The following is a 26,438-nucleotide window of genomic DNA, read 5'->3' as shown; positions in this document are numbered from 1 at the left end:
CCGTTGTAAGAAAATTGATACTCGGAGTTGACTTCATCCATTAACTGTAAACCTTGTGAATTTGAGTGAGTGTTTTGACCCTCAAATCTTTGCATTTCTCAGTATAACTACAAATCAAAATTAACTTCAACTCGCTGAGCATTAAAGCTTTATTGTCGCTTTCATCATCTTCCGTTCACTTGATTTAACAAAACTAAGCTGTTTGATCTATAAATCAGACAATAAGATTATTCCGGGTGGGAAGCCTCATCCTTTTCTGTTTCGACAAAAGCTTCCTCTGGTTACAAAGGAGCTGCATCTTCATCGTTTTCTGAAAATGTTAAAATATACATGAGAGGAAGGAACTAATTATTATTGGTAATTTCGTCAAGGTCATCCTAAATATCCATTTACAGGACGGCAATGTCCAAGGAGCAATTTTTTTCCTCGTTCGTCAATATAAACAAGAAATTTAGCACTTGCCATTTTATTTATTTAAGGAAGGCATAGGAAAAAAGCGCGGGAACTGACGAAATCTCGTTCAGACTAGTGTCATGGACCGATGTCCGATTTCTACCCGTTGATTTAATGCCTTTCAGTTGGGCACCAAAAAATCGTTATGGTTAGACTAGTGCCCGTGACGAGGGCACCTAGTCTGAAAGGGGCTTAAGAACTATTTATTATTGTTTTGTGACAAAAAAGAAGCAAACAACAACACAAAATGCGTTTATACAGTTTGCGTTTTTAGCTCTTGTTTGTTTTTTTTTCTTCCGAACACAATACACATTCCAAAATTATATCCTAGCGTTCATGGTTTAATAATAAATCAGCCATGCTTCCATGCAAAGACCTCACAGAAACGGAACACCGTGGTTAAAGACTTGAGACTCTAAAGCATGAAGTTGAGGTTTGAGAAAAAATGTTGATGCTTGGATAAATTTTGTCCCTGTTGTGGTTTACGCTTTTTGTGGTTGTTTTTGATGTTCTTGTTCTCGTAAACAAAGATAAAGTATGTGGATGTTCAAACAAATTCTTTCCACTAGTTAGAGAATTAGTGGGAGAATTTACACATTGATACCACCACTCCTGTGTTCCACCAGGAGCCAAGACACCTTTTGATGCCATCTTTTGCAAAAAAGCGAAACTATATGCCGCTTTGCTTCTAAAAAGTAAAATTCTTCTTGACTAACGTTGCTCTCCAATTATTGTAATCCTTAAATTCTGACTACAAAACTGAACACAGTGTACACAATGTCGCTTCTTGGAGACTAATGGTCAAGTACAGCACTGAAATGTAATAATAAAATTGTGTTTTGTAACGTTGTAGTGATTTTCGGATTTCTAGTTTTTGTTTTACCTTAAGGTTCAGGTTCGTCGTTTTCAATCGAGTCACTCAATGGGGGCTCTTTTCCGCCACCACTAGTTTTCTCACCTTCACCGTCACCATCATCCCCTGCATCCCGAGCAAAGCGTACAAAGGGTTCTTCGCCTTCTTGAAACACAAAAAAGGATGATTTTTTTATATCAGTATTGTTGAAACGTTTTTCATTTTAGTGTCGAAAGCTAGTTTGAGCGTTGGCTTCACATTGTTTTACTTCGCAGTGTGATTGGTTTAAAAAATATCGCCGCTTTTTCAACACTTGAACTAAAAACCACAACAAATCGTTAATCGATTGCTTGTGTTTAACCACCATGAAAAAAAAAAGACTTCTGGTTGATTCATGATTATTACTTTGTCTGCGTCGGTCACAAATGTTTAGCGTAATTACTTCTGATTGGTACTACGACAATCAACGGAAAAGCGCTCTATTACAATAAGGAACGAGCCATCACTTTATAAATGCTATTCGCCTATCGTGAACTCCGTTTAGGGAAAAACTGTGCCCTTGGTCTTGACTAGTCGCGGCCTTGGGCCTTACTCAAGGCAGTGGGCAAAGTTTTCCAATACTGACCTATCAAGGGCGGTGAAAAACATTTTTTTCAATTTTTCCCAAGAAAACAAGTCCTAGGTCTTGCAGCAAATCACGGAACGAATCCGTCCGGGTTCGCAGGCAAGATCGAAAAATTCGGCCCGACGCCGGAGACAATTAGATTGCATGATTTTAAAGCTTTCATTTGAATGATCATACTTTAGGAGGATTTCATTTACAGACGCAAGTTAGAGCTACCCGATGTAGCATAATAAAAAGTATCACAGGACAATATTACAGAGGAGCTTTCATTTGCATGGTCACACTTCAGGATTCCATCCACAGACGTAATTGTCTTTACCTTGTTTAGGGCAGGAAAGGGGTCAGTTCTGAGAGTGCTAGTTGACGTTCAGAACTAAACTGGTTGCTCAAAAACCGAATATAAGAAACCCCGTTCATAGGCTGAGCTACTGCTACAAGTTGGTAAAATATACAATTTGAAGTAATATATCAAACACGAGGAAGAGTGTTTCATCAGATATCCAAACACTGAGAAGTAGGTTGAAAAAACGAGGCGCAGCCGAGGTTTTTTTTTTTTTTTTTAACTACTTCGAGGTGTTTGGATATCTGATGAAACACACTTTCGCGTGTTTGATATGGCCTCTCATATAATCAATAATTCTTGGAGAAATGCAAGGCTATAGTTGGCAAAATGTTATGGTAATTAGGATCACATATCCAAACCACGGTCACGGTAGTGATTTTCTTTGTTTTCTCTTGATGAATTATTAATGAATTTGAGAATACATTTTCGACAATGATTGATTCAATTCAATTCAATTTTATTTTTTCACACGTACAACGAGATTCAATGCAATACATAAAAAATAATAAACATCATATTACAAAGGAGGGTTGAGTATCTGAAAATTCGTTTTGAGGTACCCCTCTTTTTATGGGGGGGGGGGGTGGGGGTGTTGGAGATGTGGATTTGCCCCCTCTCTACGAGGAGAGAAAAGAAGGAAATGTGGCTCTACACTTTTTTAATACTAATTGCGCTAACTGAAACGCCTACTGTTAATTATGTTGTCTCCTTTGAAGTCCCTATATTCTTAAGTCCATGCAACCCTCACCCCCTCCCCCCTGAAAAAATTCCACCTTCAAGCCTCAATAGGAAAAAAACATAATTTATCCCTGCGGCATCGCCATTTGATCAAGCAGCTATGCCTTAATAATAAAGGAAATAATAACCAAAGATGAAAGTATGCTGATGTTCAAACAAATTCTCTCCACTAGTAAGAGAATTAGTAGGAGAATTTACACGTTGATAACACCATGCACTCCTGTGCTCCATCTCTAACATGACACCTTTTGATGCCATCTTTTGCAAATGAGCGAAATAAGTTGCCGCTTTGCCGTTTAAAAAGTAAAATTCTTCTTGACTAACGTTGTTCTCCAATTATTATAATCATTAATATCTGACTACAAAACTGAACACAGCGCGCACAATGTCGCTTCTTGGAGACTAACGGTCAAGTACAGCACCGAAGTGTAACAATATAATTGTGTTTTGTAACGTTGTAGTGATTTTCGGATTTCTAGTTTTTCTTTTACCTTCAGGTTCAGGTTCGTCGTTTTCAATCGAGTCACTCAATGGGGGCTCTTCTCCGTTACCACCACCGTCACCCTCGCCGTCACCATCATCCCCTGCATCCCGAACAAAGCGTGCAAAGGGTTCTTCGCCTTCTTGAAACACAAAAAAGGATGATTTTTTTATATGAGTATTGTTGACACGTTTTTCATTTTAGTGTCGAAAGCTAGTTTGAGCGTTGGCTTTACATTGTTTCACTTCGCAGTGCGATTGGTTAAAAAATATTGCCACTTTTTCAAATACTAGAAGTAAAAACCAAACAAATCGTTACTCGATTGCTTGTGTTTAACCACCATGAAAACCATCGAGTTCTGGTTGGTTCATGATTATTGTTTTGTTTGTGTCGGTCACAAATATTTAGAGTAATTACTTAAATAAAATCAACTTTGTTTAACGAGGGTGACACTTAACAGTTTGACGACTGACAAACCCGTGTCCCTCGGATTCCAGATCGAATTGGAATTTGGAAATGTTGGTTTTTGTAGAGGGAGGAAAACCGGAGATCCCGAAGAAAAATCCTCGGAGCAAGGACGAGAACCAACAACAACTCAACCCACATTTGACGTCGAGTCCGGGAATCGAACCCGGGCCATATTGGTGGGAGGCAAGTGCTCTCACCACTGTGAAATCCCTGTTTCCACTCCCACCCCCCTCCCCACTTCTACTACGGCTCTATATTTTCGAATCCGGGCCATATTGGTGGAAGGCGAGTGCTCTCACCACTGTGTCATCGCTGCTCCCCCTCCCCACGCCCAACTTCTGCTGTATATTCTTCTTTTCAGAACAATTGTGCTATCAAGTGCCCACTGTTATTAACGTTGCCACCTTTCAAGTCCCTTTATTCTTATGTCCACGCAATCCTCACACCCTCTCCCCTGCAAAAATTCCACCGGCCCACTTCAAATAAAAAGATCTGCCCTTAATGCGTCAAACAAATGACCGACCTTCCTCAGGGACGGGTTCCTCTTTGATCATTTCGTCCTCTAACATTTCTGACATCTGTCCTATTGAGATAAACAACGTCTTAAAATTAGGATATGCAATACCATTTGCGACACCTGTCCCAAAATGTGCTGCCACTCAAATAGAAAATAAATACACTAAAGAATCCAGCGTTTTATAACATATGGGTCGTTTTTGAGTAGGTAATTGAAACAGCCAGTCTTCTTATTTGTATGATTTGTTGGCTAATTTCAAATTATGTGAAATAAATTCATTTGGAGATTTTTCTTCCTTCACTTTAACTGACATACATCACTTTAGATACTAGAGAATTTAACAGAAAAAGTCCCAAGAAACTTTAACTTCATTTGGTCTAAAATGGACAATATCAAGTCTTGACAATATGGATAGCAGAAAGAATAACTTCATTACCTTGTATTCAATAAAGTCAAATAATAAGAAAAATTTAAGATGCTACGAGAAAAACAAAATATTCACAAAGGTTGTTCCGAAAACAAAAAAGAAGGTAGGTGTAGCCTTAAATAAACATCTTAACCGAGAAAAAAGATATTTTAGTTAAAGGGGTTTGTTTCTCAAGAAAATATGGTGCTGCGTCGGTGGGGAGTAGAAACGAATATTTGGTTTTATTAAGTGGGCTGATAACTAAAGGTAGTTTGGCCACCGTAAAGAGAATCGATAGCTGACGTTTCGAGCGTTGGTCCTTCGACAGAGCGAATCCAAAAGAAGTCTAATTTTAAGCTAGCCAGTTCGTTTGCTTAAGGTAAAAGCTCTAGACTAACAAGTTAAACTAACTTATTTGAATAAATCACCTTGGACAAATAACTACCGTCTCCGAAATTTCAATTACTGTAGCTGGTTTCTCCCAAAATGTCTTCTGTTGGATTAAGCCTGTTCACACATTTCGTTAATTGCGCAAACAGTGTATCCCTCAAATGGAAAGCATTAGCTATGTTTGGATACTGGTCTTACATACATTATTTTAATATTCTTACTAACAGTGAGTTATTTTAAAATGAAGAACAAAAATATAACAAAAACGATTGAGACAAGCCACGTGCATTATCGGTCGATTTACGGATGGCGAATACAATCTCCGGGCTCAACCAAAAAAGATGAGTACTAAAGGAACAGCACCTCCTTGTTTACAGCTTCTACGACGTTTTATAATTTTTTTAATCGCCAGTTAGGTTTCATGTTGTTTTTGATTTGTTTAGAGGCCTCGCCGTCATCACATTGCGCTATTTTTTTTTTGTTTTTAATTCTCTCTGGGTTGGTTTTCAACAACACCTACTACCCGGAGCCAATATATGAAAAACCATTAAGTATTTGATCATCAACTTTGACAAAAATATCCTAAACTCGTATGAAATGTGTCTTGCGTGCTAGATCGCATATTTATCTGGCAGTGTTATCAAACTGAGATCTCCTTTAAAATACTTGCAGTAAAACGGGAGAGCAATTTAAAGGCTTTGGTGCGTAATGGGAGGTATCTTATTGCGTATTTGAAAAACGCGGAAATCGTTTACTTTTTCAAGTTAGTAGCAGGTTTTAAACGTTTATGCTTACCTCCCTTCTCATCATCGGCTACAACAAAAACGTTGACGGCCAGAAGAGTAAACGCAAGAAAAGTAAGAAGTTTCATATTCCAACGAACCAACTTGGGGGAGATATACAACTCAAAATGAAAAACATCTAGCTAGGGTACTCTGTTAAACCCGGTAAACAACCAATCACAAGACAAATCGTCATTAACTGAATTGACATCTGAATGGGAAACACTGTACACATCGATGCGTGAACGTAATGGGTTTTGGTTGGTCATTTGATGAACTCAATTATACTTGAATTGGTTTGTTTTTTCAATCCCACGACAGCAATTTGTTAATAACGAGAAACAAATACAGATGTTTAACCGTTTGGCCCCTTATATCAAAAAGCAAATTTTCCTATCTTGTCTCAATACTTTTCTTATAAAGTGCTGAGGAAAAGTTACTAAAATATCAAGGAAATTTACCTTGGGCGATCACATCCTTAATTCTCATGACCTCAGGGGTTGAATAAACATTAATATCACAAGGGGATCTTCGATGCTGATCACACAGAGTTAACGTTTTCTAGTACCTTACCAAGTTTGAGACTCCATATTGAGACAGTAGACCTAAACCTTTAAAAAGCTCTATTTTCACTAACTCTTATAACCAGCAACTGCATTGTTTTTAGGACTGGGAACATTGTTCTGTTGTTTTTTTCTTTTGCTCTCTCAACCAAACATGTAAGACGTTGCAAACGGCGCATGTCGCCCCCATTCAGATACCTCCTCAAAAGCGCTCCCCCCCCCCCCCCCCCATACCCCACTAATGTTATTAAAATGCGTTTGTATTAATGGAGTTAGTAAAATTGTAAGAAAGAAGGCTGCGCTAACTATAGAGTACATGCATGATTTTATGGCTTCATTCTACAGTGGGGCATCAGTCGTGTAATATATAACTGCTGATCAAATGTAGCGCACAGAATTTTTCCAAGTCGACCAATTCTGTTTTGAAGAGAATTTTGACATTACACATACCTTTCAAACGGAAGATTATTGGTTAACTGCTATGCCTAAAGGAGGGCAAAATAAAGCTTTTTGTTAATTCAACAGCAACCGTAAATGTTCTTCGACTAAGAACTTCCGCTCATGTAGAGAATCTGGGTTGACATACACCAGTATCTTTTACAGGGCTGTTAAACGATGTGGCAACTAAAACAGAAAACTATATTTTCAATACTTTGCTCCTGCCATGTTGTTTGATAACTGGAATAAATTTTATCGGTGAATATGTTACTTTTGTCTACGTAAAGGCCTGATGCTGACACCAGCGTAAAAATTCCAATCCCGAGTGGCATATCAGGGGATCTGTTCTGCCGGATAGTGGTGTCATACTATATTGTGTTCACACTGGGTGTTGTTTCCATTTACACGATAACCTGTCTAGCTCTTGAGAGGTGGTTCGAAGTGAAAAAGTCCGCTCAGTACAGGGCTGTATTCAAGAGTTATAGAATCTATTTTCTGGTGACCACGATATGGCTGGTTTCATTTCTTTTCAACGCTCCCCACCTATTTGAAATGGAACTGGCTCATCCAACAACAACTGTGTTTGGGTTGTCCTCACAGAAGGAAATACCAGAAAAGCAGTTGCAATGATTGAATTTCTTGGTAAATTCTTAATTTCGCTGATGATCACGTGTCTGTCATTCTTGAGCTTGAGGTTCAAAGTCCGAGATTCCCCAGCTCTGTTTAAAACCAACAGAGGGAATGGAGGTGTCCGCCTGTTACGCATGTGCGCACTGATTGTTTTAGTTCTGGCGATTTGCTGGTTCCGTAATCAGATTTACTGCCTACGTTTCAAGTTTGATCTCACAAAGATGGAAACGCCAGTGCATCAATTCACGGTGGTGTCTTGCATGGGGAATTCCACCTTGACCCCATTCATTTACTACGCAACTAAGTCGACATACATGAAGCATTTCCTCACATTATTGTGCCGAGAGAAAAAGGATTATAGCACGAATGAAATCTCATCAGAGGCTAAAAGGGCCAACAAGATCACATGCAGTACCTCGGTACCTTTGTCTTCACCGAAAATCCCCAAAGTGAAGACTTTGACTCGGAATGAATATGATGAGTACTATGCACGAAGCGTCGAAGTGCTTCAAGGGTAAAGGTAAGGGATCATCTTAAGGCGCGTATATCATACAAGAGATTCATATAAAGTAGATATAGGATTGTTCCCGGCACACATTCACGATGTATATTTATCAAAAATGTTTGAGTCTTCATCACATTCAAGCAAGCCCAAAGAGCGCGGCGTCTGCTTAGTAGCCTATCATATATGCAGCTATGAAGAAATTATGTAAACAAAGGTCACCCCCTCAGTAAAAGAATGACAAGTGATATAACAACAAAGGGTATCACAAAAACGCCTAAAAATACGAACACTATTTTAATAGTGTTCAAAGGCCCAACAGGACCAAAAGAGCCAAGATTATTAAAATAATGTTGGTCCTTTGTTAATCTTGGTCCTTTTTTATTCCTAATCTTTATTAATGACTTTCACAACTCTTCAGCGAAATTTTCGTTTTACCTTTTTGCAGATGACATAAATTTGCTGTATGCCGACAAAAATCTTAAATCTCTTGAACAAACGGTCAATAACGAATTAGTTAAAGTCTCGGATTGGCTCAATGCAAACATTAAATGCAACAAAATCAAACTTTGTTACCTTTCGTCTTTACCAACGTAAGATGGACCATTCGGTCAATATTCACATGTTTGATAATAGTAGTCACTTTCTTACTTTCCTTGAGTGTAAGAATCATGTAAAATATCTAGGTGTCTTACTGGACAGTCATTTGAGCTGAAAATACCACATTTGACAATGTAGCACTACAAATAAGTAGAATTATTGGAGTTATTTTCCGTCGTAGGCACCTCGTCCCTTTTACCACTCTATTAAGTATTTACCGCTCTTTGATACTACCCTATCTGTCCTATGGTTTGGCTGCTTGGGGCCAAGCTGCCAAATTCCATCTACCCAAAATATCCGTGCTACTAAAACGTGTCCTTCGGTTGATGTATTTCTCTGAACCCAGAGCGCAAGCGGTGCCTTTATTTACCTCCTCAAAAATCCTCCCTTTAAATATGTTATACGTTGAAACAGTTTCCTCAATAATGTTCGACGTTCCATGTTTAACTGTTCCCACGTAACATTAGTAATCTTTTTGATTAGAGCTAATGAAAAGCATAATCATAAGACCAGGTTCTCTTCTTCCGATAATTTTTATATTAACCCATCGAGACTGAATCAAAACCAAGGTTGTTTTACTAGGTTCGGTGCTAAGCTTGGGAATTCCCTTTGCGATGTACTTCGTCAACTCCCCAAGAGAACATATCAATGTCATGTCATTTTCGTTATTAGAGGCCGAAGACGATTATGATGAATCGCCCATACAACTGAAAAAAATAGCGAACTCTCGGAGGGACACAGTTTAATTTATAAAGTATACTGAAAATCCTATTTTTTTTAGTTTTAGTTTCGCAGCCAAATTTATGTTATTTATTTACGTAATTTATCACTGACTGCTGTCCCCCTTATCTCCGCCCGCCTCGACTAGCACCTGCTATTTGCGGGCGGTAATGGACCTTGTGTAAATGACAGAGTGTCGATTATAATAAAAATGTGCATAAAAGAGTGTAGCTATTAAAACTTTAATGTATTAAATTTAATTGAAATTCTTGAAACTATTTTCTACGTCTTTTTTTAACTGTGATTTCAGTTATGTTGGGTAGAAGTGATTTCCAAATAACTTCTTTTGACGAGATGATGTAATAAAGTAAAATTTCTTCTTCTTTTTTTCTTCTTTCCATCAATTATTACTTAGCTTATGAAGAGCGTACGCGCGTATATATAAAGTGGCACTTCCATAGAATCGATGCATGGAGAAAAAGTTAATTAAAAACTCCGATTTTTTTACAATTCGTCTTTGATTGGAACACTAAGCCGATTATTTTTGTTATAGTTAGCGAGAATCAATAAGAACTAAAAAAAAAAGTTATTTCAGTCGTGCTTTAGTTAACCAAACGTGGAGGGCAAATTTTGAACGATAAATAATGTACATATGAAGCTGTTTCTAGAAAAAGCTTGTTGCTTTTAATTAAAAATCTGAAATCAATCCAACACTTTGGAGAAAGAAAATAGTTGAGTCAGAAATAAGACTTAAAAGAAAATTCCCTCATCAGCTTTTATCGTTGGGTAGAGATAGTAATCGGGACAGATTAGTAGATAAAGGATGTGATGTGCATTGACTTTAACTTTTAAGGTTGCCGATGTCGAAAGATTTAGGGGTAAAAGAACAGAGCAGAGTTATTGATCTAGGCCTATGAACCGATATTTTCCCTTGGAAAGGTCACCCATTGTTATTAAGATACCAAACAGAGGCCTCTTGGCCGTAAAAAAACAAAAAAAAACCAAAACAAAACAAAGAACAGGGTTTGTTTTGTTGTAATATGCGTGTTTGACACATCTACATATACTAACTTTTTGCAAATATATGTTTTTCCCCACAACCATTTTAGAAGATATCCATTTTACAAGAAAGTAGCTGTATCAAGTACCCAATTCTAAACTGGTTCTAAAATTGCCAATTTCTTGCCTTAAAATCTTGTCTGAATAAAAAATTAATTTCAACATCTTTTCTTTGATTGAGCTACATCAAAACGCAACTTGATCTGAATCTTTTGAAGGTGGAAGGTCTGGTGTTTTTGGTGACTGCTGTAACAAGAGTCTTGTTACAGCGGTTACCAACATGACATCAAATTATCAAAGCATTACTGATTTTGCAAATTACCACGCGCAGTGAAACTCAACTTCATCCGCCTCTTTTCAAGAAGGATGGTCTCGTGTTGTTGGTAACCGCTGTAAGAAAATAATACTCTGAACTTGAGTGCGTGTTTTGACCCTGAGTCCCTGAAATCTTTGCATTTCACAGTATATTTACAAATCAAAATGAACTTCAACCCGCTGAGCATTAAAGCTTTATTGTCGCTTTCGTCATCGTCCGTTCACTTGATTTAACAAAAATAAGCTGTTTGATTAATAAATCAGACAATAAGATTATTCCGGGTGGAAAGCCTCATCCTTTTCTGCTTCGTCAAAAGCTTCCTCTGGTTCCAAAGGAGCTGCATCTTCATCGTTCTCTGAAAATGTTAAAATATATATGAGAGGAAGGAACTAATTATTGTTGGTGATTAATGGTCGAAGTCATCCTGAAAATCCATTTACAGGACTACAATGTCCAAGGAGCAATTTTTTTTCGCGTTCGTCAAAATGAACAGGAAATTTAGCTTTTGCCATTTTTATTTATTTAAGGAAGGCACAGGGAAAAAGCGCGGGAACTGACAAAATCCCGTACAGACCAGTGCCATGGACCGGTGTCCGATTTCTCTCCATTGATTTAACGCTTTTGCTCGGGCACCAAAAAAGCGTTATGGTTAGACTAGTGCCCGTGCCAAAGAACTAGACCAGGGCACCTAGTCTGAGAGGGGCTTAAGAACTATTTCTTATTGTTCCGTGACCAATCAGAAGGAAAGTCAAACCGCCAAAAAAAAAAAAAAAAAATACTTTTATACAGTTTGCAGTTGTTCCCTCTCGTATCAGATTGTTTTTTCTTCCGAACAAAAATATTTCTAGCGTTCATTAGTAAATCAGCCATGCTTCCATGCAAAGACCTCACAGAAACGGAACACTGTGGTTAAAGACGGGAGACTCTAAAGTGTGAAGTTGAGGTTTGAGAAATGGTGTTGACGCTTGGATCAATTTTGTCCCTGTTGTGTTTTACGCTCAGTTTTTTTTTGTTGTTGTTGTTGTTGATGATGATGTTCTCAGTGTCGTTCTCGTTCTTGTTCAGTCTCCTTTTGTCGTAAATTTAAGGAAGCACTAGCTTTGATATCGGTGTTTCAAAATGATAACTTGGGGTCAATGCGAGGCACGTTCTGTGAAAACTGGAATCATGGGATTCGGTTTACAGTTGTCTGATACACCATATTTAATTTGAGACGTCAAAGGATCTTCAAGCCTCAATAGGAAAAAACATAATTTAGCTGTGCGGCATCAACATTTGATCAAGCAGCTATGCCTTGGTAATAAAAAAAATAATAACCAAATTCTCTCTACAAGTAAGAGAATTAGAAGGAGAATTTACACATTGATACCACCTCTCCTGTGCTCCACTTCTCACAATAAACCTTTTGACGCCATATTTTGGAAATGAGCGACATTATTTGCGGCTTTGTTTTTGAAAAGTAAAATTCTTCTTGACTAACGTTGTTCTCCAATTAGACCCAATTAATGTGATTATTAAATTCTGACTACAAAAATTGAACACAGTGTACACAATTAATGTCGCTTCATGGATACTAATGGTCAAGAACAGCACTGAAGTGTAATAATTAAATTGTGTTTTGTAATGTTGTAATGATTTTCGGATTTCTGGTTGTTGTTTTACCTTCAGGTTCAGGTTCGTCGTTTTCAATCGAGTCACTCAATGGCTCTTCATTGTCCTCATCTTCGCCATCATCGCCATCATTCCCTGCATCCCGAGCAAACCGTGCAAAGGGTTCTTCACCTTTTTGAAACACAAAAAAAGGATGATTTTTTATATGAATATTTCTGAACCGTTTTCCATTTTAGTGCCCAAAGCTAGTTTTGAGCGTTGGCTTTACATTGTTTTACTTTGCAGTGCGATTGGTTTAAAAATATCGTTACTTTTTCAAATACTAGAAGTAAAAACCACAGCAAATCATTACTCCGTCGCTTGTTTTTAACCACCATGAAAACCATCGAGTTCTGATTGGTTCATGATTATTGTCTTTTAGGGAAGGGCTGCTTGTGGCTCCAGACACGTTTTTAATAACAATTTTGCTATCAAATGCCTACTTTTGATTTAGATTGCCACCTTTGAAGTCCCCTTATTATTATGTCCATGCAATCCTCACACTCTCCCCCCTACAAAAATTCCACCGACCAACCGAACTTCCCTTAAGTTTCAAACAAATGACCGACCTTCCTCAGGGACGGGTTCATCTTTGACCATTTCGTCCTCTAACATTTCTGACATCTGTTCTACAGAAATAAACAACATATTAAAACAAGCATTTTTAATACCATTTGCGACACATGCCCCAAAACGCGCTGCCACTCAAATAGGAAGTAAAGGAATTAAAGACTCCAGCGTTTTATTTCATAGGGGTCGTTGTTGAGTGAGCAATTAAAACAACTAGCTTTCCTATTTGTATGATTTGTTGGCTAATTTCAAATTATGTGAAATAAATTCATATGGAGATTTTTCTCCATTCATTTAACTGACATACATCACTTTTAGATACTAGAGAATTTAACGGAAAACGTCTCCAAGCAACTATCAACTTCACCTGGTCTAAAATGGGCAATATCAAGACCTCTCTTGACAATTGGATAGCACACCGAATGACTTCATTACCTTGTATTCGGTACAGTCAAAAAGTAAGAAAAATTTAAGACAGTATACGAGAACAACAAAATATTCACAAAGATTGTTCAGAAAACGAAAACGCAAGGAAGTTGAAGCCTTAATTCAACATCTTAATTGAAAAAAAAAGGATATTTTAGTTAAAGGGGTTTGTTTCTAAAGAAAATATGATGCTGCGTCGGTAGGGAGTAGAAACAAATATTTAGTTTTATTACGTGAGTTGATAACTAAAGGCAGTATGGTTACTATAAAGAGAATCGATAGCTGCGGTTTCCAACGTTGGCCCTTCGTCAGAGCGAATCCAAAAGAAGTCTAATTTAGAAACTATCCAGTGCGTTTGCTTAAGGTAAAAGCTCTAGACTAACAAGTTAAACTAACATATTTGAATAAACCAGCTTGGACAAATAATTACCGTCTCTGAAATTTCAATTACTGTGCAATTATCTTCAACTGAGACTATGTTTTTGTAGCTGGTTTCTCCCAAAAGGTCTTCTGTTGGATGAAGCCTGTTCATACATTTCGTTAATCGCGCAAACAGTGTATCCCTCAAATGGAAAGCATTAGCTATGTTTGGATACTGGTCTTACATACATTATTTGAATATTTTTACTAGCAGTGAATTATTTCAAAGTTAAGAACAAAAATATAACAACAACAAAAATAATAATCGAGACAAGCCAAGTTCATTATCGGTCGATTTACGGATCGTGAATACAATCTCCTGTCTCAGCCACGAGAAAGGATGAGTACTAAAGGAACAGCACCTCCTTGTTTACAGCTTCTACGACGTTTTACAACTTTTTTTAAATCGCCAGTTCGATCTTACGTTATGTTTGATTTTTTTAGAGGCCTTGCCGTCATCACATTGCGCTATCTTTTCTATTTTATCCCTCTGGGTTGGTTTTCAACAACACCTACTACTACGGAGTCAGTATAGGAAAAACCGTTACGAATTTGATCATCAACTTTTACAAAAATCTCCTAAACTTTGATGTATGAAGGGTGTCTTGCGTGCTAGATCGCATATTTATCTGGCAGTGATATCAAACTGAGATTTCCTTTAAAATACTTGCAGCAAAACGAGTGAGCAATTTAACGGCTTTGGTGCGTAATGAAAGGTATCTTATTGCGTGTTTGAAAAACGCAGAAATCAGTTTCTTTTTCATGTTAGTGGCAAATGTAAAACGTTTATGCTTACCTTCCTTCTCATCATCGGCTACAACAAGAACGTTGACGGCCAAAAGAGTAAACGCAAAAAAAGTAAGAAGTTTCATCTTCAAACGAACCAACTTGGGGGAGATATACAGCTCAAAATGAAATATATCCAGCTAGGGTATTCTGTTAGACCCGGTAAACAACCAATCACAAGAAAAATCGTCATTAGCTGAATTAACATCTGAGTGGGGAACGCTGTACACATCGATGCTTGAACGTAATGAGTATTGATTGGTCAACATTTGATGAACTCAATTGTCCTTGAATTGGTTTGTTTTTTCAATCCCACGACAGCAATTGTTAATAACGAGAAACAAATACAGGTGTTTAACCCTTTGGCCCCTATATCTAAAAGTACTGAGGAAACGTTACTAAAATATCAAGGAAATTCACCTTGGATGATCATATCCTTAATTCTCAGACCTCAGGGGTTGATTAAACATTGATATCACAAGGGGAAATTCGATGCTCATCACACAGAGTTAACGTTTCCTAGTACCTTACTAAGTTTGAGACTCCATATTGAGACAGTAGACCTAAACCTTTAAAAAGCACTATTTTCACTGAACTCTTATAACCAGCAACTGCATTGTTTGTAGGGCTGAGAACATTATTCTGTTGTTTTTTGCTTTTGCTCTCTCAACCAAACATGTAAGACGTTGCAAACGACACATGTCGCCCTCATTCAGATACCTCCTCACGAAGCCCCCCCCCCCCCCCCTCATACCCCACTAATGTTATTAAAATGGGTTTGAATTAATGGAGCTAGTAAAATTATAAAAAAGAAGGGTGCGCTAACGATAGAGTACATGCATGATTTTATGGCTTCATTCTACACTGGGGCATCAGTCGTGTAATATATAACTGCTGATCAAATGTAGCGCACAAAATTTTACCAAGTCGACCAATTCTCTTTTGAAGAGTATTTTGACATCACACATACCTTTCTAACGGAAGATTATTGGTTAACCGCCATGCCTAAAGGAGGGCAAAATAAGGCTTTTTGTTAATTCAACAGCAACCGTAAATGTTCTTCGACTAAGAACTTCCGCTCGTGTAGAGAATCTGGGTTGACATACACCAGTATCTTTTACAGGGCCGTTAAACGATGTGGCAACGAAAACAGAAAACTATATTTTCAATACTTTTCTCCTGCCATGTTGTGTGATAACTGGAATAAATTTTATCGGTGAATATGTTACTTTTGTCTACGTACAGGCCTGATGCTGACACCAGCGTAAAAATTCCAATCTCGAGTGGCATTGCAGGGGATCTGTTCTGCCGGATAAAGGTGTCATACTATCTCGTGTTCACACTGGGTATTGTTTCGATTTGCAGTGGCAAAGCCCGCTCGGTACAGAGCTGGATTCAAGAGTTATGGAATCTATCTTCTGGTGATCGCGATAAGGCTGGTTTCATTTTTATTCAACGCTCCCCACCTATTTGAAATGGAACTGGCATCCAACAACAACTGTGTTTGTGTTGTCCTCATAGAAGGAAATACTAGAAAAGTAGTCGCACCGATTGAATTTCTTGGTAAATTCTTAATTTCGCTGATGATCACGTGTCTGTCATTCTTGAGCTTGTGGTTCAAAGTCCGAGATTCCCCAGCTCTGTTTTTAAACCAACAAAGGGAAGGGAGGTGTCCGCCTGTTACGCATGTGCGCACTGATTGCTATAGTTCTGGCGATTTGCTGGTTCCCAAACCAGATTTACTATCTACTTTTCAAGTTTGATCTCACGAAGATGGGAACGCCAGTGCATCAATTAATGGTGGTGTTTTGCATGGGGAATTCCACCTTGAACCCATTCATTTACTGCGCAACTAACTCGACATACATGAAGCATTTCTTCGCATTATTGTGCCGAGAGAAAAAGGATTATAGCACGAACGAAATCTCATCAGAGGCTAAAAGGGCTAACTAGATCACATGCAGTACCTCGGTACCTTTGCCTTCACCGAAAATCCCCAAGGTGAAGACTTTGACTCGGAATGAATATGATGAGAGCTACGCACGAAGCGTCGACGTGCTTCAAGAGTAAAGGTAAGGGATCGTCTTAAGCAGCGTATATCATACAAGAGATTCATATAAAGTAGATATAGGATTTTTCCTGGCACACATTCACGATGTATATTTATCAAAAATGTTTCAGTCTTCATCATATTCAAGCAAGCCCAAAGAGCGCGGCCTCTGCTTAGTAGCCTATCATATATGCGGCTATGAAGAAATTATGTAAACAGTAAAAGAATGACAAGTGATATAACAACAAAGGGTACCACAGAAACGCCTAAAAAATATGAACACTATTTTAATAGTGTTCAAAGGCCCAAGAGGACCATTCCTAATTTATATTAATGACTTTCGCAACTCTTCAGCGAAATTTTCGTTTTACCTCTTTGCAGATGACATAAATTTGTTGTATGCCGACAAAAATCTTAAATCTCTTGAACAAACGGTCAATAACGAACTAGTTAAAGTCTCGGATTGGCTCAATGCAAACATTAAATGCTACAAAATCAAACTTTGTTACCTTTCGTCTTTACCAACGTAAGATGGACCATTCGGTCAATATTCACATGTTTGATAATAGTAGTCACTTTCTTACTTTCCTTGAGTGTAAGAATCATGTAAAATATCTAGGTGTCTTACTGGACAGTCATTTGAGCTGAAAATACCACATTTGACAATGTAGCACTACAAATAAGTAGAATTATTGAAGTTATTTTCCGTCGTAGGCACCTCGTCCCTTTTACCACTCTATTAAGTATCTACCGCTCTTTGATACTACCCTATCTGTCCTATGGTTTGGCTGCTTGGGACAAAGCTTCCAAATCCCATCTACCAAAAATCCTCGTGCTACTAAAACGTGTCCTTCGGTTGATGTATTTCTCTGAACCCAGAGCGCAAGCGGTGCCTTTATTTACCTCCTCAAAAATCCTCCCTTTAAATATGTTATACGTTGAAACAGTTTCCTCAATAATGTTCGACGTTCCATGTTTAACTGTTCCCACGTAACATTAGTAATCTTTTCATTAGAGCTAATGAAAAGCATAATCATAAGACCAGGTTCTCTTCTTCCGATAATTTTTATATTAACCCATCGAGACTGAATCAAAACCAAGGTTGTTTTACTAGGTTCGGTGCTAAGCTTGGGAATTCCCTTTGCGATGTACTTCGTCAACTCCCCAAGAGAGTTTTCAAAAAACATATCAATGTCATGTCATTTTCGTTATTAGAGGCCGAAGACGATTATGATGAATCGCCCATACAACTTAAAAAAATAGCGAACTCTCGGAGGGACACAGTTTAATTTATAAAGTATACTGAAAATCCTATTTTTTTTAGTTTTAGTTTCGCAGCCAAATTTAAAATGTTATTTATTTACGTAATTTATCACTGACTACTGTCCCCCTGATCTCCGCCCGCCTCGACTAGCACCTGCTATTTGCGGGCGGTAATGGACCTTGTGAAAATGACAGAGTGTCGATTATAATAAAAATGTGCATAAAAGAGTGTAGCTATTGAAACTTTAATGTATTAAATTTAATTGAACTTCTTGAAACTATTTTCTACGTCTTTTTTAACAGTGATTTCAGTTATGTTGGGTAGAAGTGATTTCCAAATAACTTCTTTTGACGAGATGATGTAATAAAGTAAAATTTCTTCTTCTTTTTTTCTTCTTTCCATCAATTATTACTTAGCTTATGAAGAGCGTACGCGCGTATATATAAAGTGGCACTTCCATAGAATCGATGCATGGAGAAAAAGTTAATTAAAAACTCCGATTTTTTTACAATTCGTCTTTGATTGGAACACTAAGCCGATTATTTTTGTTATAGTTAGCGAGAATCAATAAGAACTAAAAAAAAAGTTATTTCAGTCGTGCTTTAGTTAACCAATGAATACAATAAAATCTGCAATTCCACAGCGACAAACCAATGAGTGGTGCCGGATCACTTGTAGACCTGGATCAGCAAATTATCTCAAATAGAAAATATTAACGGCAGACTGATCCCAACGGCGGAGGTGACAAGCTTGAGAGAGCAAACAACAAAAGCTAGAATAACTGAAATATATTTGTTTTTTAAAAAAACAAATTTTTTTGCCCGATATTTCGGTTTGCAATACAAACCTTCCTCGGGGGCTGAACGAAAAAGAAAAGTGAGAAACATAAAAGGATCGTTACAAAGAAGATTTAAAATATAAAATGCGTGACAATGATTGGTTGTTTAGGACTAAGTGTGAGACATGTCATTGGCGTGTTTCGTCACGTCTATTTATACCAAGAGGGTGCAATGTTTTAGCTTTGTTGATTAAATGAGCTTCACGAGCCTTTCTAACTGAGTCACGTTTGCTGCGTATAAGTTCAAGCGGGGTTAGTGGAGGTTCATCGATGATGTCTTTATGATATGGACAGAAGGAGAGGAACACCTTAAAGATTTCATCAGATACTTAAACTCTATTCACGCGAGTATCAAATTTACCCATGAATACTCAAATTCCTCTCATCAGACACTCCCTTTCCTAGATGTCCAAGTCCACCTCAGCAACAACCACATCCAAACAGATCTCCACACAAAACCCACAGACAAGCATCAATACCTCCTCAAAACTTCATGCCACCCGAACCACACTAAACAAACTATTCCATTCAGCCTTTTCCTGCGAATCCGTCGCATATGCTCTACTGACGCTTTCTTTGATAAACGAAGCGAAGAACTCATCAAGCACCTGGTCCAACGTGGTTATAGCCGCTATTCCCTACAAAAAGATGCAAATCGCGTACGAGCCATCCCACGTCACGCAACACTACAGCCACAAGAACAGAAAGCCACAAAAACAGACAGAACACCCTTCGCCATATCCTTCAATCCTGCACTTCCCAAAATCTCATCTATTGTGAAAAAACATATCAACATCCTCCAGTCCTCCGCCAACTGCAAACAAGTTTTCCCTCATCCACCAGTTATCGCCTACAAACGTAACGCAAGTCTACGTGATCTCCTGGTCCATTCCGAGCTACCTCAAAACAAGCCCTCCAACCAACAACCCGCTGGAATTCATAAATGCAACCACCCACGATGCCTAACTTGCTCATTTCTCCAAGAAGGTCAAACGAACTACGCTTTTTTCAACACTAACGAATCACGCAAAATTTCTGACTACATATCTTGTAATTCCAAAAACCTAATCTATTTAATTCAATGTAAGAAGTGCCACTCCCAATACATTGGGGAGACAAAGCGCAAACTTAATGAACGTTTCGGGGAGCATCGCAGATCTATCCTGAATCACCATCAACTACTCAACCCCACTCCTGTCTCGCTACATTTCAACCAACCTGGCCACTCAATCAACGACGTCCAACTTATCCCGCTTGAACTTATACGCAGCAAACGTGACTCAGTTACAAAGGCTCGTGAAGCTCATTTAATCAACAAAGCTAAAACATTGCACCCTCTTGGTATAAATAGACGTGACGAAACACGCCAATGACATGTCTCACACTTAGTCCTAAACAACCAATCATTGTCACGCATTTTATATTTTAAATCTTCTTTGTAACGATCCTTTTATGTTTCTCACTTTTCTTTTTCGTTCAGCCCCCGAGGAAGGTTTGTATTGCAAACCGAAATATCGGGCAAAAAAATTTGTTTTTTTAAAAAACAAATATATTTCAGTTATTCTAGCTTTTGTTGTTTGCTCTCTCAAGCTTGTCACCTCCGCCGTTGGGATCAGTCTGCCGTTAATATTTTCTATTTTAGTTAACCAAACGTGGAGGGCAAATTTTGAACGATAAATAATGTACATATGAAGCTGTTTCTAAAAAAAAGCTTGTTGCTTTTAATTAAAAATCTCAAATCAATCCAACACTTTGGAGAAAGAAAATAGTTGAGTCAGAAATAAGACTTAAAGGAAAATTCCGTGATCAGCTTTTATCGTTGGGTAGAGATAGTAATCGGGACAGATTAGTAGATAAAGGATGTGATGTGCATTGACTTTAACTTTTAAGGGTGCCGATGTCGAAAGATTTAGGGGTAAAAGAACAAAGCAGTGTTATGGATCTAGGCCTATGAACCGATATTTTCCCTTGGAAAGGCTACCCATTGTTATTAAGATACCAAACAGAGGCCCATTGGCTGTAAAAAAAAGGGGTTCGCTTTGTTGTTATATGCGTGTTTGACACATCTACATATACTAACTTTTTGCAAACATATGTTTTTCCCCACAACCATTTTAGAAGATATCCATTTTACAAGAAAGTAGCTGTATCAAGTACCCAATTCTAAACTGGTTCTAAAATTGCCAATTTCTTGCCTTAAAATCTTGTAGAATTCAAATTAATTTCAACATCTTTTCTTTGATTGAGCTACATCAAAACGCAACTTGATCCGAATCTTTTGAAGGTGGAAGGTCTGGTGTTTTTGGTGACTGCTGTAACAAGAGTCTTGTTACAGCGGTTACTAACATGACATCAAATTATCCAAGTATTACCGATTTTGCAAATTACCAAGCGCAGTGAAACTCAACTTCATCCGCCTCTTTTCAAGAAGGATGGTCGCGTGTTGTTGGTAACCGCTGTAATAATCCCCTGGATTTGAGTGCGTGTTTTGACCCTGAAATCTTTGCATTTCACAGTATATCTACAAATCAAAATTAACTTCAACCCGCTGAGCATTAAAGCTTTATTATCGCTTTCGTCATCGTCCGTTCACTTGATTTAACAAAAATAAGCTGTTTGATTAATAAATCAGACAATAAGATTATTCCGGGTGGAAAGCCTCATCCTTTTCTGCTTCGTCAAAAGCTTCCTCTGGTTCCAAAGGAGCTGCATCTTCATCGTTCTCTGAAAATGTTAAAATATATATGAGGGAAAGGAACTAATTATTGTTGGTGATTTGGTCGAAGTCATCCTGAAAATCCATTTACAGGACTACAATGTCCAAGGAGCAATTTTTTTTAGCGTTCTTCAAAATGAACAGGAAATTTAGCTTTTGCCATTTTTATTTATTTAAGGAAGGCACAGGGAAAACGCGCGGGAACTGACAAAATCCCGTTCAGAGCAGTGCCGTGGACCGGTGTCCGATTTCTCTCCATTGATTTAACGCTTTTGCTCGGGCACCAAAAAAGCGTTATGGTTAGACTAGTGCCCGTGCCAGAGAACTAGACCAGGGCACCTAGTCTGAGCGGGGCTTAAGAACTATTTCTTATTGTTCCGTGACCAATCAGAAGGAAAGTCAAACCGCCAAAAAAAAGAACAAAAAAAAAAATACTTTTATACAGTTTGCAGTTGTTCCCTCTTGTATCAGATTGTTTTTTCTTCCGAACAAAAATATTTCTAGCGTTCATTAGTAAATCAGCCATGCTTCCATACAAAGACCTCACAGAAACGGAACACCGTGGTTAGAGACGGGAGACTCTAAAGTGTGAAGTTGAGGTTTGAGAAATGGTGTTGACGCTTGGATCAATTTTGTCTCTGTTGTGTTTTACGCTCAGTTTTTTTATTTGCTGTTGTTATTGTTGTTGTTGTTGATGATAATGTTCTCGGTGTCGTTCTCGTTCATGTTCAGTCTCCTTTTGTCGTAAATTTAAGGAAGCACTAGCTTTGATATCGGTGTTTCAAAATGATAACTTGGGGTCAATGCGAGGCACGTTCTGTGAAAACTGGAATCATGGGATTCGGTTTACAGTTGTCTGATACACCATATTTAATTTGAGACGTCAAAGGACCTTCAAGCCTCAATAGGAAAAAACATAATTTAGCTGTGCGGCATCAACATTTGATCAAGCAGCTATGCCTTGGTAATAAAGGAAATAATAACCAAAGATAAAGTATGTTGATGTTCAAACAAATTCTTTCTACTAGTAAGAGAATTAGAAGGATAATTTACACATTGATACCAACACTTCTAACAATAAACCTTTTGACGCCATCTTTTGCAAATGAGCGAAATTATTTGCGGCTTTGTTTTTAAAAAGTAAAACTTTTCTTGACTAACGTTGTTCTCCAATTAGACCCATTTATTATGATCATTAAATTCTGACTACAAATATTGAACACCGTGTACACAATGTCGCTTCATGGAGACTAATGGTCAAGAACAGCACTGAAGTGTAATAATTAAATTGTGTTTTGTAACGTTGTAATGATTTTCAGATTTCTGGTTTTTGTTTTACCTTCAGGTTCAGGTTCGTCATTTTCAATTGAGTCTCTCAATGGCTCTTCATTGTCCTCATCTTCGCCATCATCGCCATCATCTCCTGCATCCCGAACAAACCGTGCAAAGGGTTCTTCCCCTTTTTGAAACACAAAAAAAGGATAATTTTTTATAAGAAATATTTCTGAACCGTTTTCCATTTTAGTTTCCAAAGCTAGTTTTGAGCGTTGGCTTTACATTTTTTTACTTTGCAGTGCGATTGGTTTAAAAAATATCGTTACTTTTTCAAATACTAGAAGTAAAAACCACAGCAAATCATTACTCCGACGCTTGTGTTTAACCACCATGAAAACCATCGAGTTCTGATTGGTTCATGATTATTGTTTTTTAGGGAAGGGCTGCGCGTGGCTCTATATATTTTTTTTAATAACAATTTTGCTACCAAATGCCTACTGTTATTTAGATTGCCACCTTTGAAGTCCCTTTATTCTTATCTCCATGCAATTCTCACCCTCTCCTCCCTTCAAAAATTCCACCGGCCAACCCCACTTTAAATAAAACGAACTTCCTTCAAGTGTCAAACAAATCACCGACCTTCCTCAGGGACGGGTTCATCTTTGACCATTTCGTCCTCCAACATTTCTGACATCTGTTCTACAGAAATAAACAACATATCAAAATTAGGATTTTTAATACCATTTGCGAATCCTGCACCAAAACGCGCTACCACTCAAATAGGAAATAGAGGAATTAAAGACTCCAGCGTTTTATTCCATAGGGTTGATTGTTGAGTGAGCAATTAAAACAAGCACCTTTCGTATTTGTATGATTTGTTGGCTAATTTCAAATTATGTGAAATAAATTCATGTGGAGATTTTTCTTTCTTCATTTAACTGACCTACGTCACTTTTAGATACAAGAGAATTTAACGGAAAAAATCCCCAAGCAACTTTAACTTCACCTGGCCTAAAATGGGCAATATCAAGACCTCTCTTAACAATTGGGTAGCACACCGAATGACTTTATTACCTTGTATTCGGTACAGTCAAAAAGTAAGAAAAATTTAAGACAGTACGAGAAAAACAAAGTATTCACAAAGATTGTTCAGAAAACGAAAACGCAGGGAAGTTGAAGCCTTAATTAAAATTAACATCTTTTAAATTGAGAAAAAGGATGTTTTAGTTAAAGGGGTTTGTTTCTTAAGAAAATATGGCGCTGCGTCGGTTGGGAGTAGAAACGAATATTTGGTTGTATTAGGTAAGTTGATAACTAAAAGGTAGTGCGGCCACCATAAGGAGAATCAATAGCTGCGGTTTCGAGCGCTGGCCCTTCGCCAGAGCGAATCCAAAAGAAGTCTAATTTAGAAACTAGCCAGTGCGTTTGCTTAAGGTAAAAGCTCTAGACTAACAAGTTAAACTAACATATTTGAATAACCCATCTTGGACAAATAACTACCGTCTCTGAAATTTCAATTACTGTGCAATTATCTTCAACTGTTTTTGTAGCTGGTTTTTCCCAAAAGGTCTTCTGTTGGATGAAGCCTGTTCATACATTTCGTTAATTGCGCAAACAGTGTATCCCTCAAATGGATACACATACATTATTTTAATATTTTTACTTGCAGTGAATAATTTCAAAATTAAGAACAAAAATAGAAAAAAAAATTGAAATAAGCCAGGTTCATTATCGGTCGGTTAAGGTTACGGATCATGAATGTAAGCTCCGGTATCAACAACGAGAAAGGATGAGTACTGAAAGAACAGCACCTCCTTGTTTACAGTGTCTACGCCGTTTTACATCTTTTTTAAGTCGCCAGTTAGATTTTATGTTATTTTTGATTTTTTTAGAGGCCTTGCCATAATCCCATTGCGCTTTTTTTTCTCTCTGGGTTGGTTTTCAACAACACCTACTACCCGGAGCCAATATAGAAAAAAACCATTACGTATTTGATCATCAACTTTGACAAAAATGTCCTAAACTCTGATGTATGAAGGGTGTCTTGCGTGCTAGATCGGATATTTATCTGGCAGTGATATCAAACTGAGATTTCCTTTAAAATACTTGCAGTAAAACGGCAAAGCAATTTAACGGCTTTGGTTAGTAATGGGAGGTATGTTATTGCGTATTTGAGAAACGCGTAAATTTACTTTTTCGTGTTCGTGGCAAAGTTAAAACGTTTATGCTTACCTTCCTTCTCATTGTCAGCTACAACAAAAACGTTGACGGCCAGAAGAGTAAACGCAAGAAAAGTAAGAAGTTTCATCTTCAAACGAACCAACTTGGGGGAGATATACAACTCAAAATGAAAAACATCCAGCTAGGGTACTCTGTTAAACCCGGTAAACAACCAATCACAAGACAAATCGTCATTAGCTGAATTGACATCTGAGTGGGGAACACTGTACACATCGATGCGTGAACGTACTGAGTTTTGATTGGTTTTTATTTAATGAACTCGATTATACTTGAATTGGTTTGTTTTTCCAAGCCCACGACAGGACTTTGTTAATAACGAGAAACAAATACAGATGTTTAACCCTTTGGCCCCTTATACCAAAAAGCAAATTCTCCTATCTTTCCCCAATACTTTTCTTATAAAGTACTGGGGAAAAGTTATTAAAATATCAAGAAAATTCACCTTGAGTGATCATATCCTTAATTCTCATGACCTTTGAGGTTGAATAAGCATTGATATCACAAGGAGAAATTTGATGCTGATCACAAAGAGTTAACATCTTCTAGTACTTCATCCAGTTTGAGACTCAGTCTACATTGAGACAGTAGACCTGCACCTTTCAAAAGCTCTGTTTTCACTGGAGCCTTATAACCAGCAACTGCATTGTTTATGAGGGCTGGGAACATTTTTCCGTTGTTTTGTTCTTTTGCTCTCTCAACCAACCCTGTTAGACGTTGAAAACTGTGCATGTCGCCCCCATTGAGAAACCTTTCTCTAGCAAACCGGTACCACTTTGATACCTCCTCACCCCCCCCCCCCCCCTCCCATAAACCCACTAATGGTTATCAAAATGCGATTGTATTAATGGAGCTAGTAAAAATATAAGAGGGAGGGCTGCGCTAACTATGGAGTGGGCGCATGATTTTATGGCTTCATTCTACGGTGGGGCATCAGTCGCGTAATATATTACTGCCGATCAATTATGGTGTAGCGCACAAAATTTTTCCAAGTCGACCAATTCTCTCTTGAAGAGAATTTTGACATTACACAGACCTTTTAAACGGAAGGTTATCGGTTAATCGCTTTGAAGCTACCCTACTGAAAAAGGTCCTTTCAAAATTTTATTCGCTATTGGAACAACTTGCCGTTAAATCTTAAGTTGAGTGTAAGACCACTTACCCTCCCCATTCCTTTCTATAAACACATGTAGTCTTTCAAAGGGGGTCCGATAGATACTCTTAATCCAAGATAGAGAGAGAATAAATCGTAAAATAATTAAGTGAGCCTTAACATGATAATAAGAAGCACTGAGAGAAATTGCAGAATATGATTTTCTTG

The 26,438-nt window shown here is 37.8% G+C and overlaps 1 protein-coding gene and 2 pseudogenes across 3 annotated transcripts; 2 read left to right on the top strand and 1 right to left on the bottom strand.

Moving 5' to 3' along the window:
- Nucleotides 1–135: 135 nt before the first annotated feature.
- On the bottom strand, nt 136–25,256 carry LOC146469627 (uncharacterized). Of its 3 annotated transcripts, none has more exons than XM_085123052.1 (6): nt 25,112–25,252; nt 13,104–13,163; nt 12,547–12,666; nt 3,504–3,632; nt 1,337–1,468; nt 136–310 (listed from the first exon to the last, which is right to left on the bottom strand). In XM_085123052.1, the coding sequence occupies exons 1-5, from the start codon at nt 25,185–25,187 to the stop codon at nt 1,338–1,340; spliced, it is 516 nt and encodes a 171-aa protein (XP_084979178.1). In that variant the 5' UTR covers nt 25,188–25,252; the 3' UTR covers nt 136–310; nt 1,337. The 3 variants fall into 3 exon arrangements, with proteins under 3 accessions (XP_084979178.1, XP_084979179.1, XP_084979180.1); XM_085123053.1 differs by lacking the exon at nt 25,112–25,252 and adding an exon at nt 14,747–14,868; XM_085123054.1 differs by lacking the exon at nt 1,337–1,468 and having other exon boundaries at nt 25,112–25,256.
- LOC146469629 (adenosine receptor A3-like) lies at nt 6,886–8,473 on the top strand (annotated as a pseudogene).
- LOC146469628 (uncharacterized) lies at nt 15,959–16,806 on the top strand (annotated as a pseudogene).
- Nucleotides 25,257–26,438: the final 1,182 nt, after the last annotated feature.

The sequence above is a fragment of the Pavona decussata genome, unplaced genomic scaffold (assembly GCF_977016875.1).
Source record: "Pavona decussata unplaced genomic scaffold, jaPavDecu1.1 SCAFFOLD_121, whole genome shotgun sequence".
Lineage (NCBI taxonomy): Eukaryota > Metazoa > Cnidaria > Anthozoa > Scleractinia > Agariciidae > Pavona > Pavona decussata.
This window is presented reverse-complemented; position numbering and strand designations above follow the sequence as displayed.

Coding starts and splice junctions, on each gene's coding strand:
- LOC146469627 (XM_085123052.1), bottom strand. CDS start 25,187: ATGAAACTTCTTACTTTTCTTGCGTTTACTCTTCTGGCCGTCAACGTT. Junction 13,164..25,111: donor AGCTGACAATGAGAAGGAAG/GTAAGCATAAAC, acceptor TTATTTCTGTAG/AACAGATGTCAGAAATGTTA. Junction 1,469..3,503: donor CGACGAACCTGAACCTGAAG/GTAAAAGAAAAA, acceptor TGTTTCAAGAAG/GCGAAGAACCCTTTGTACGC.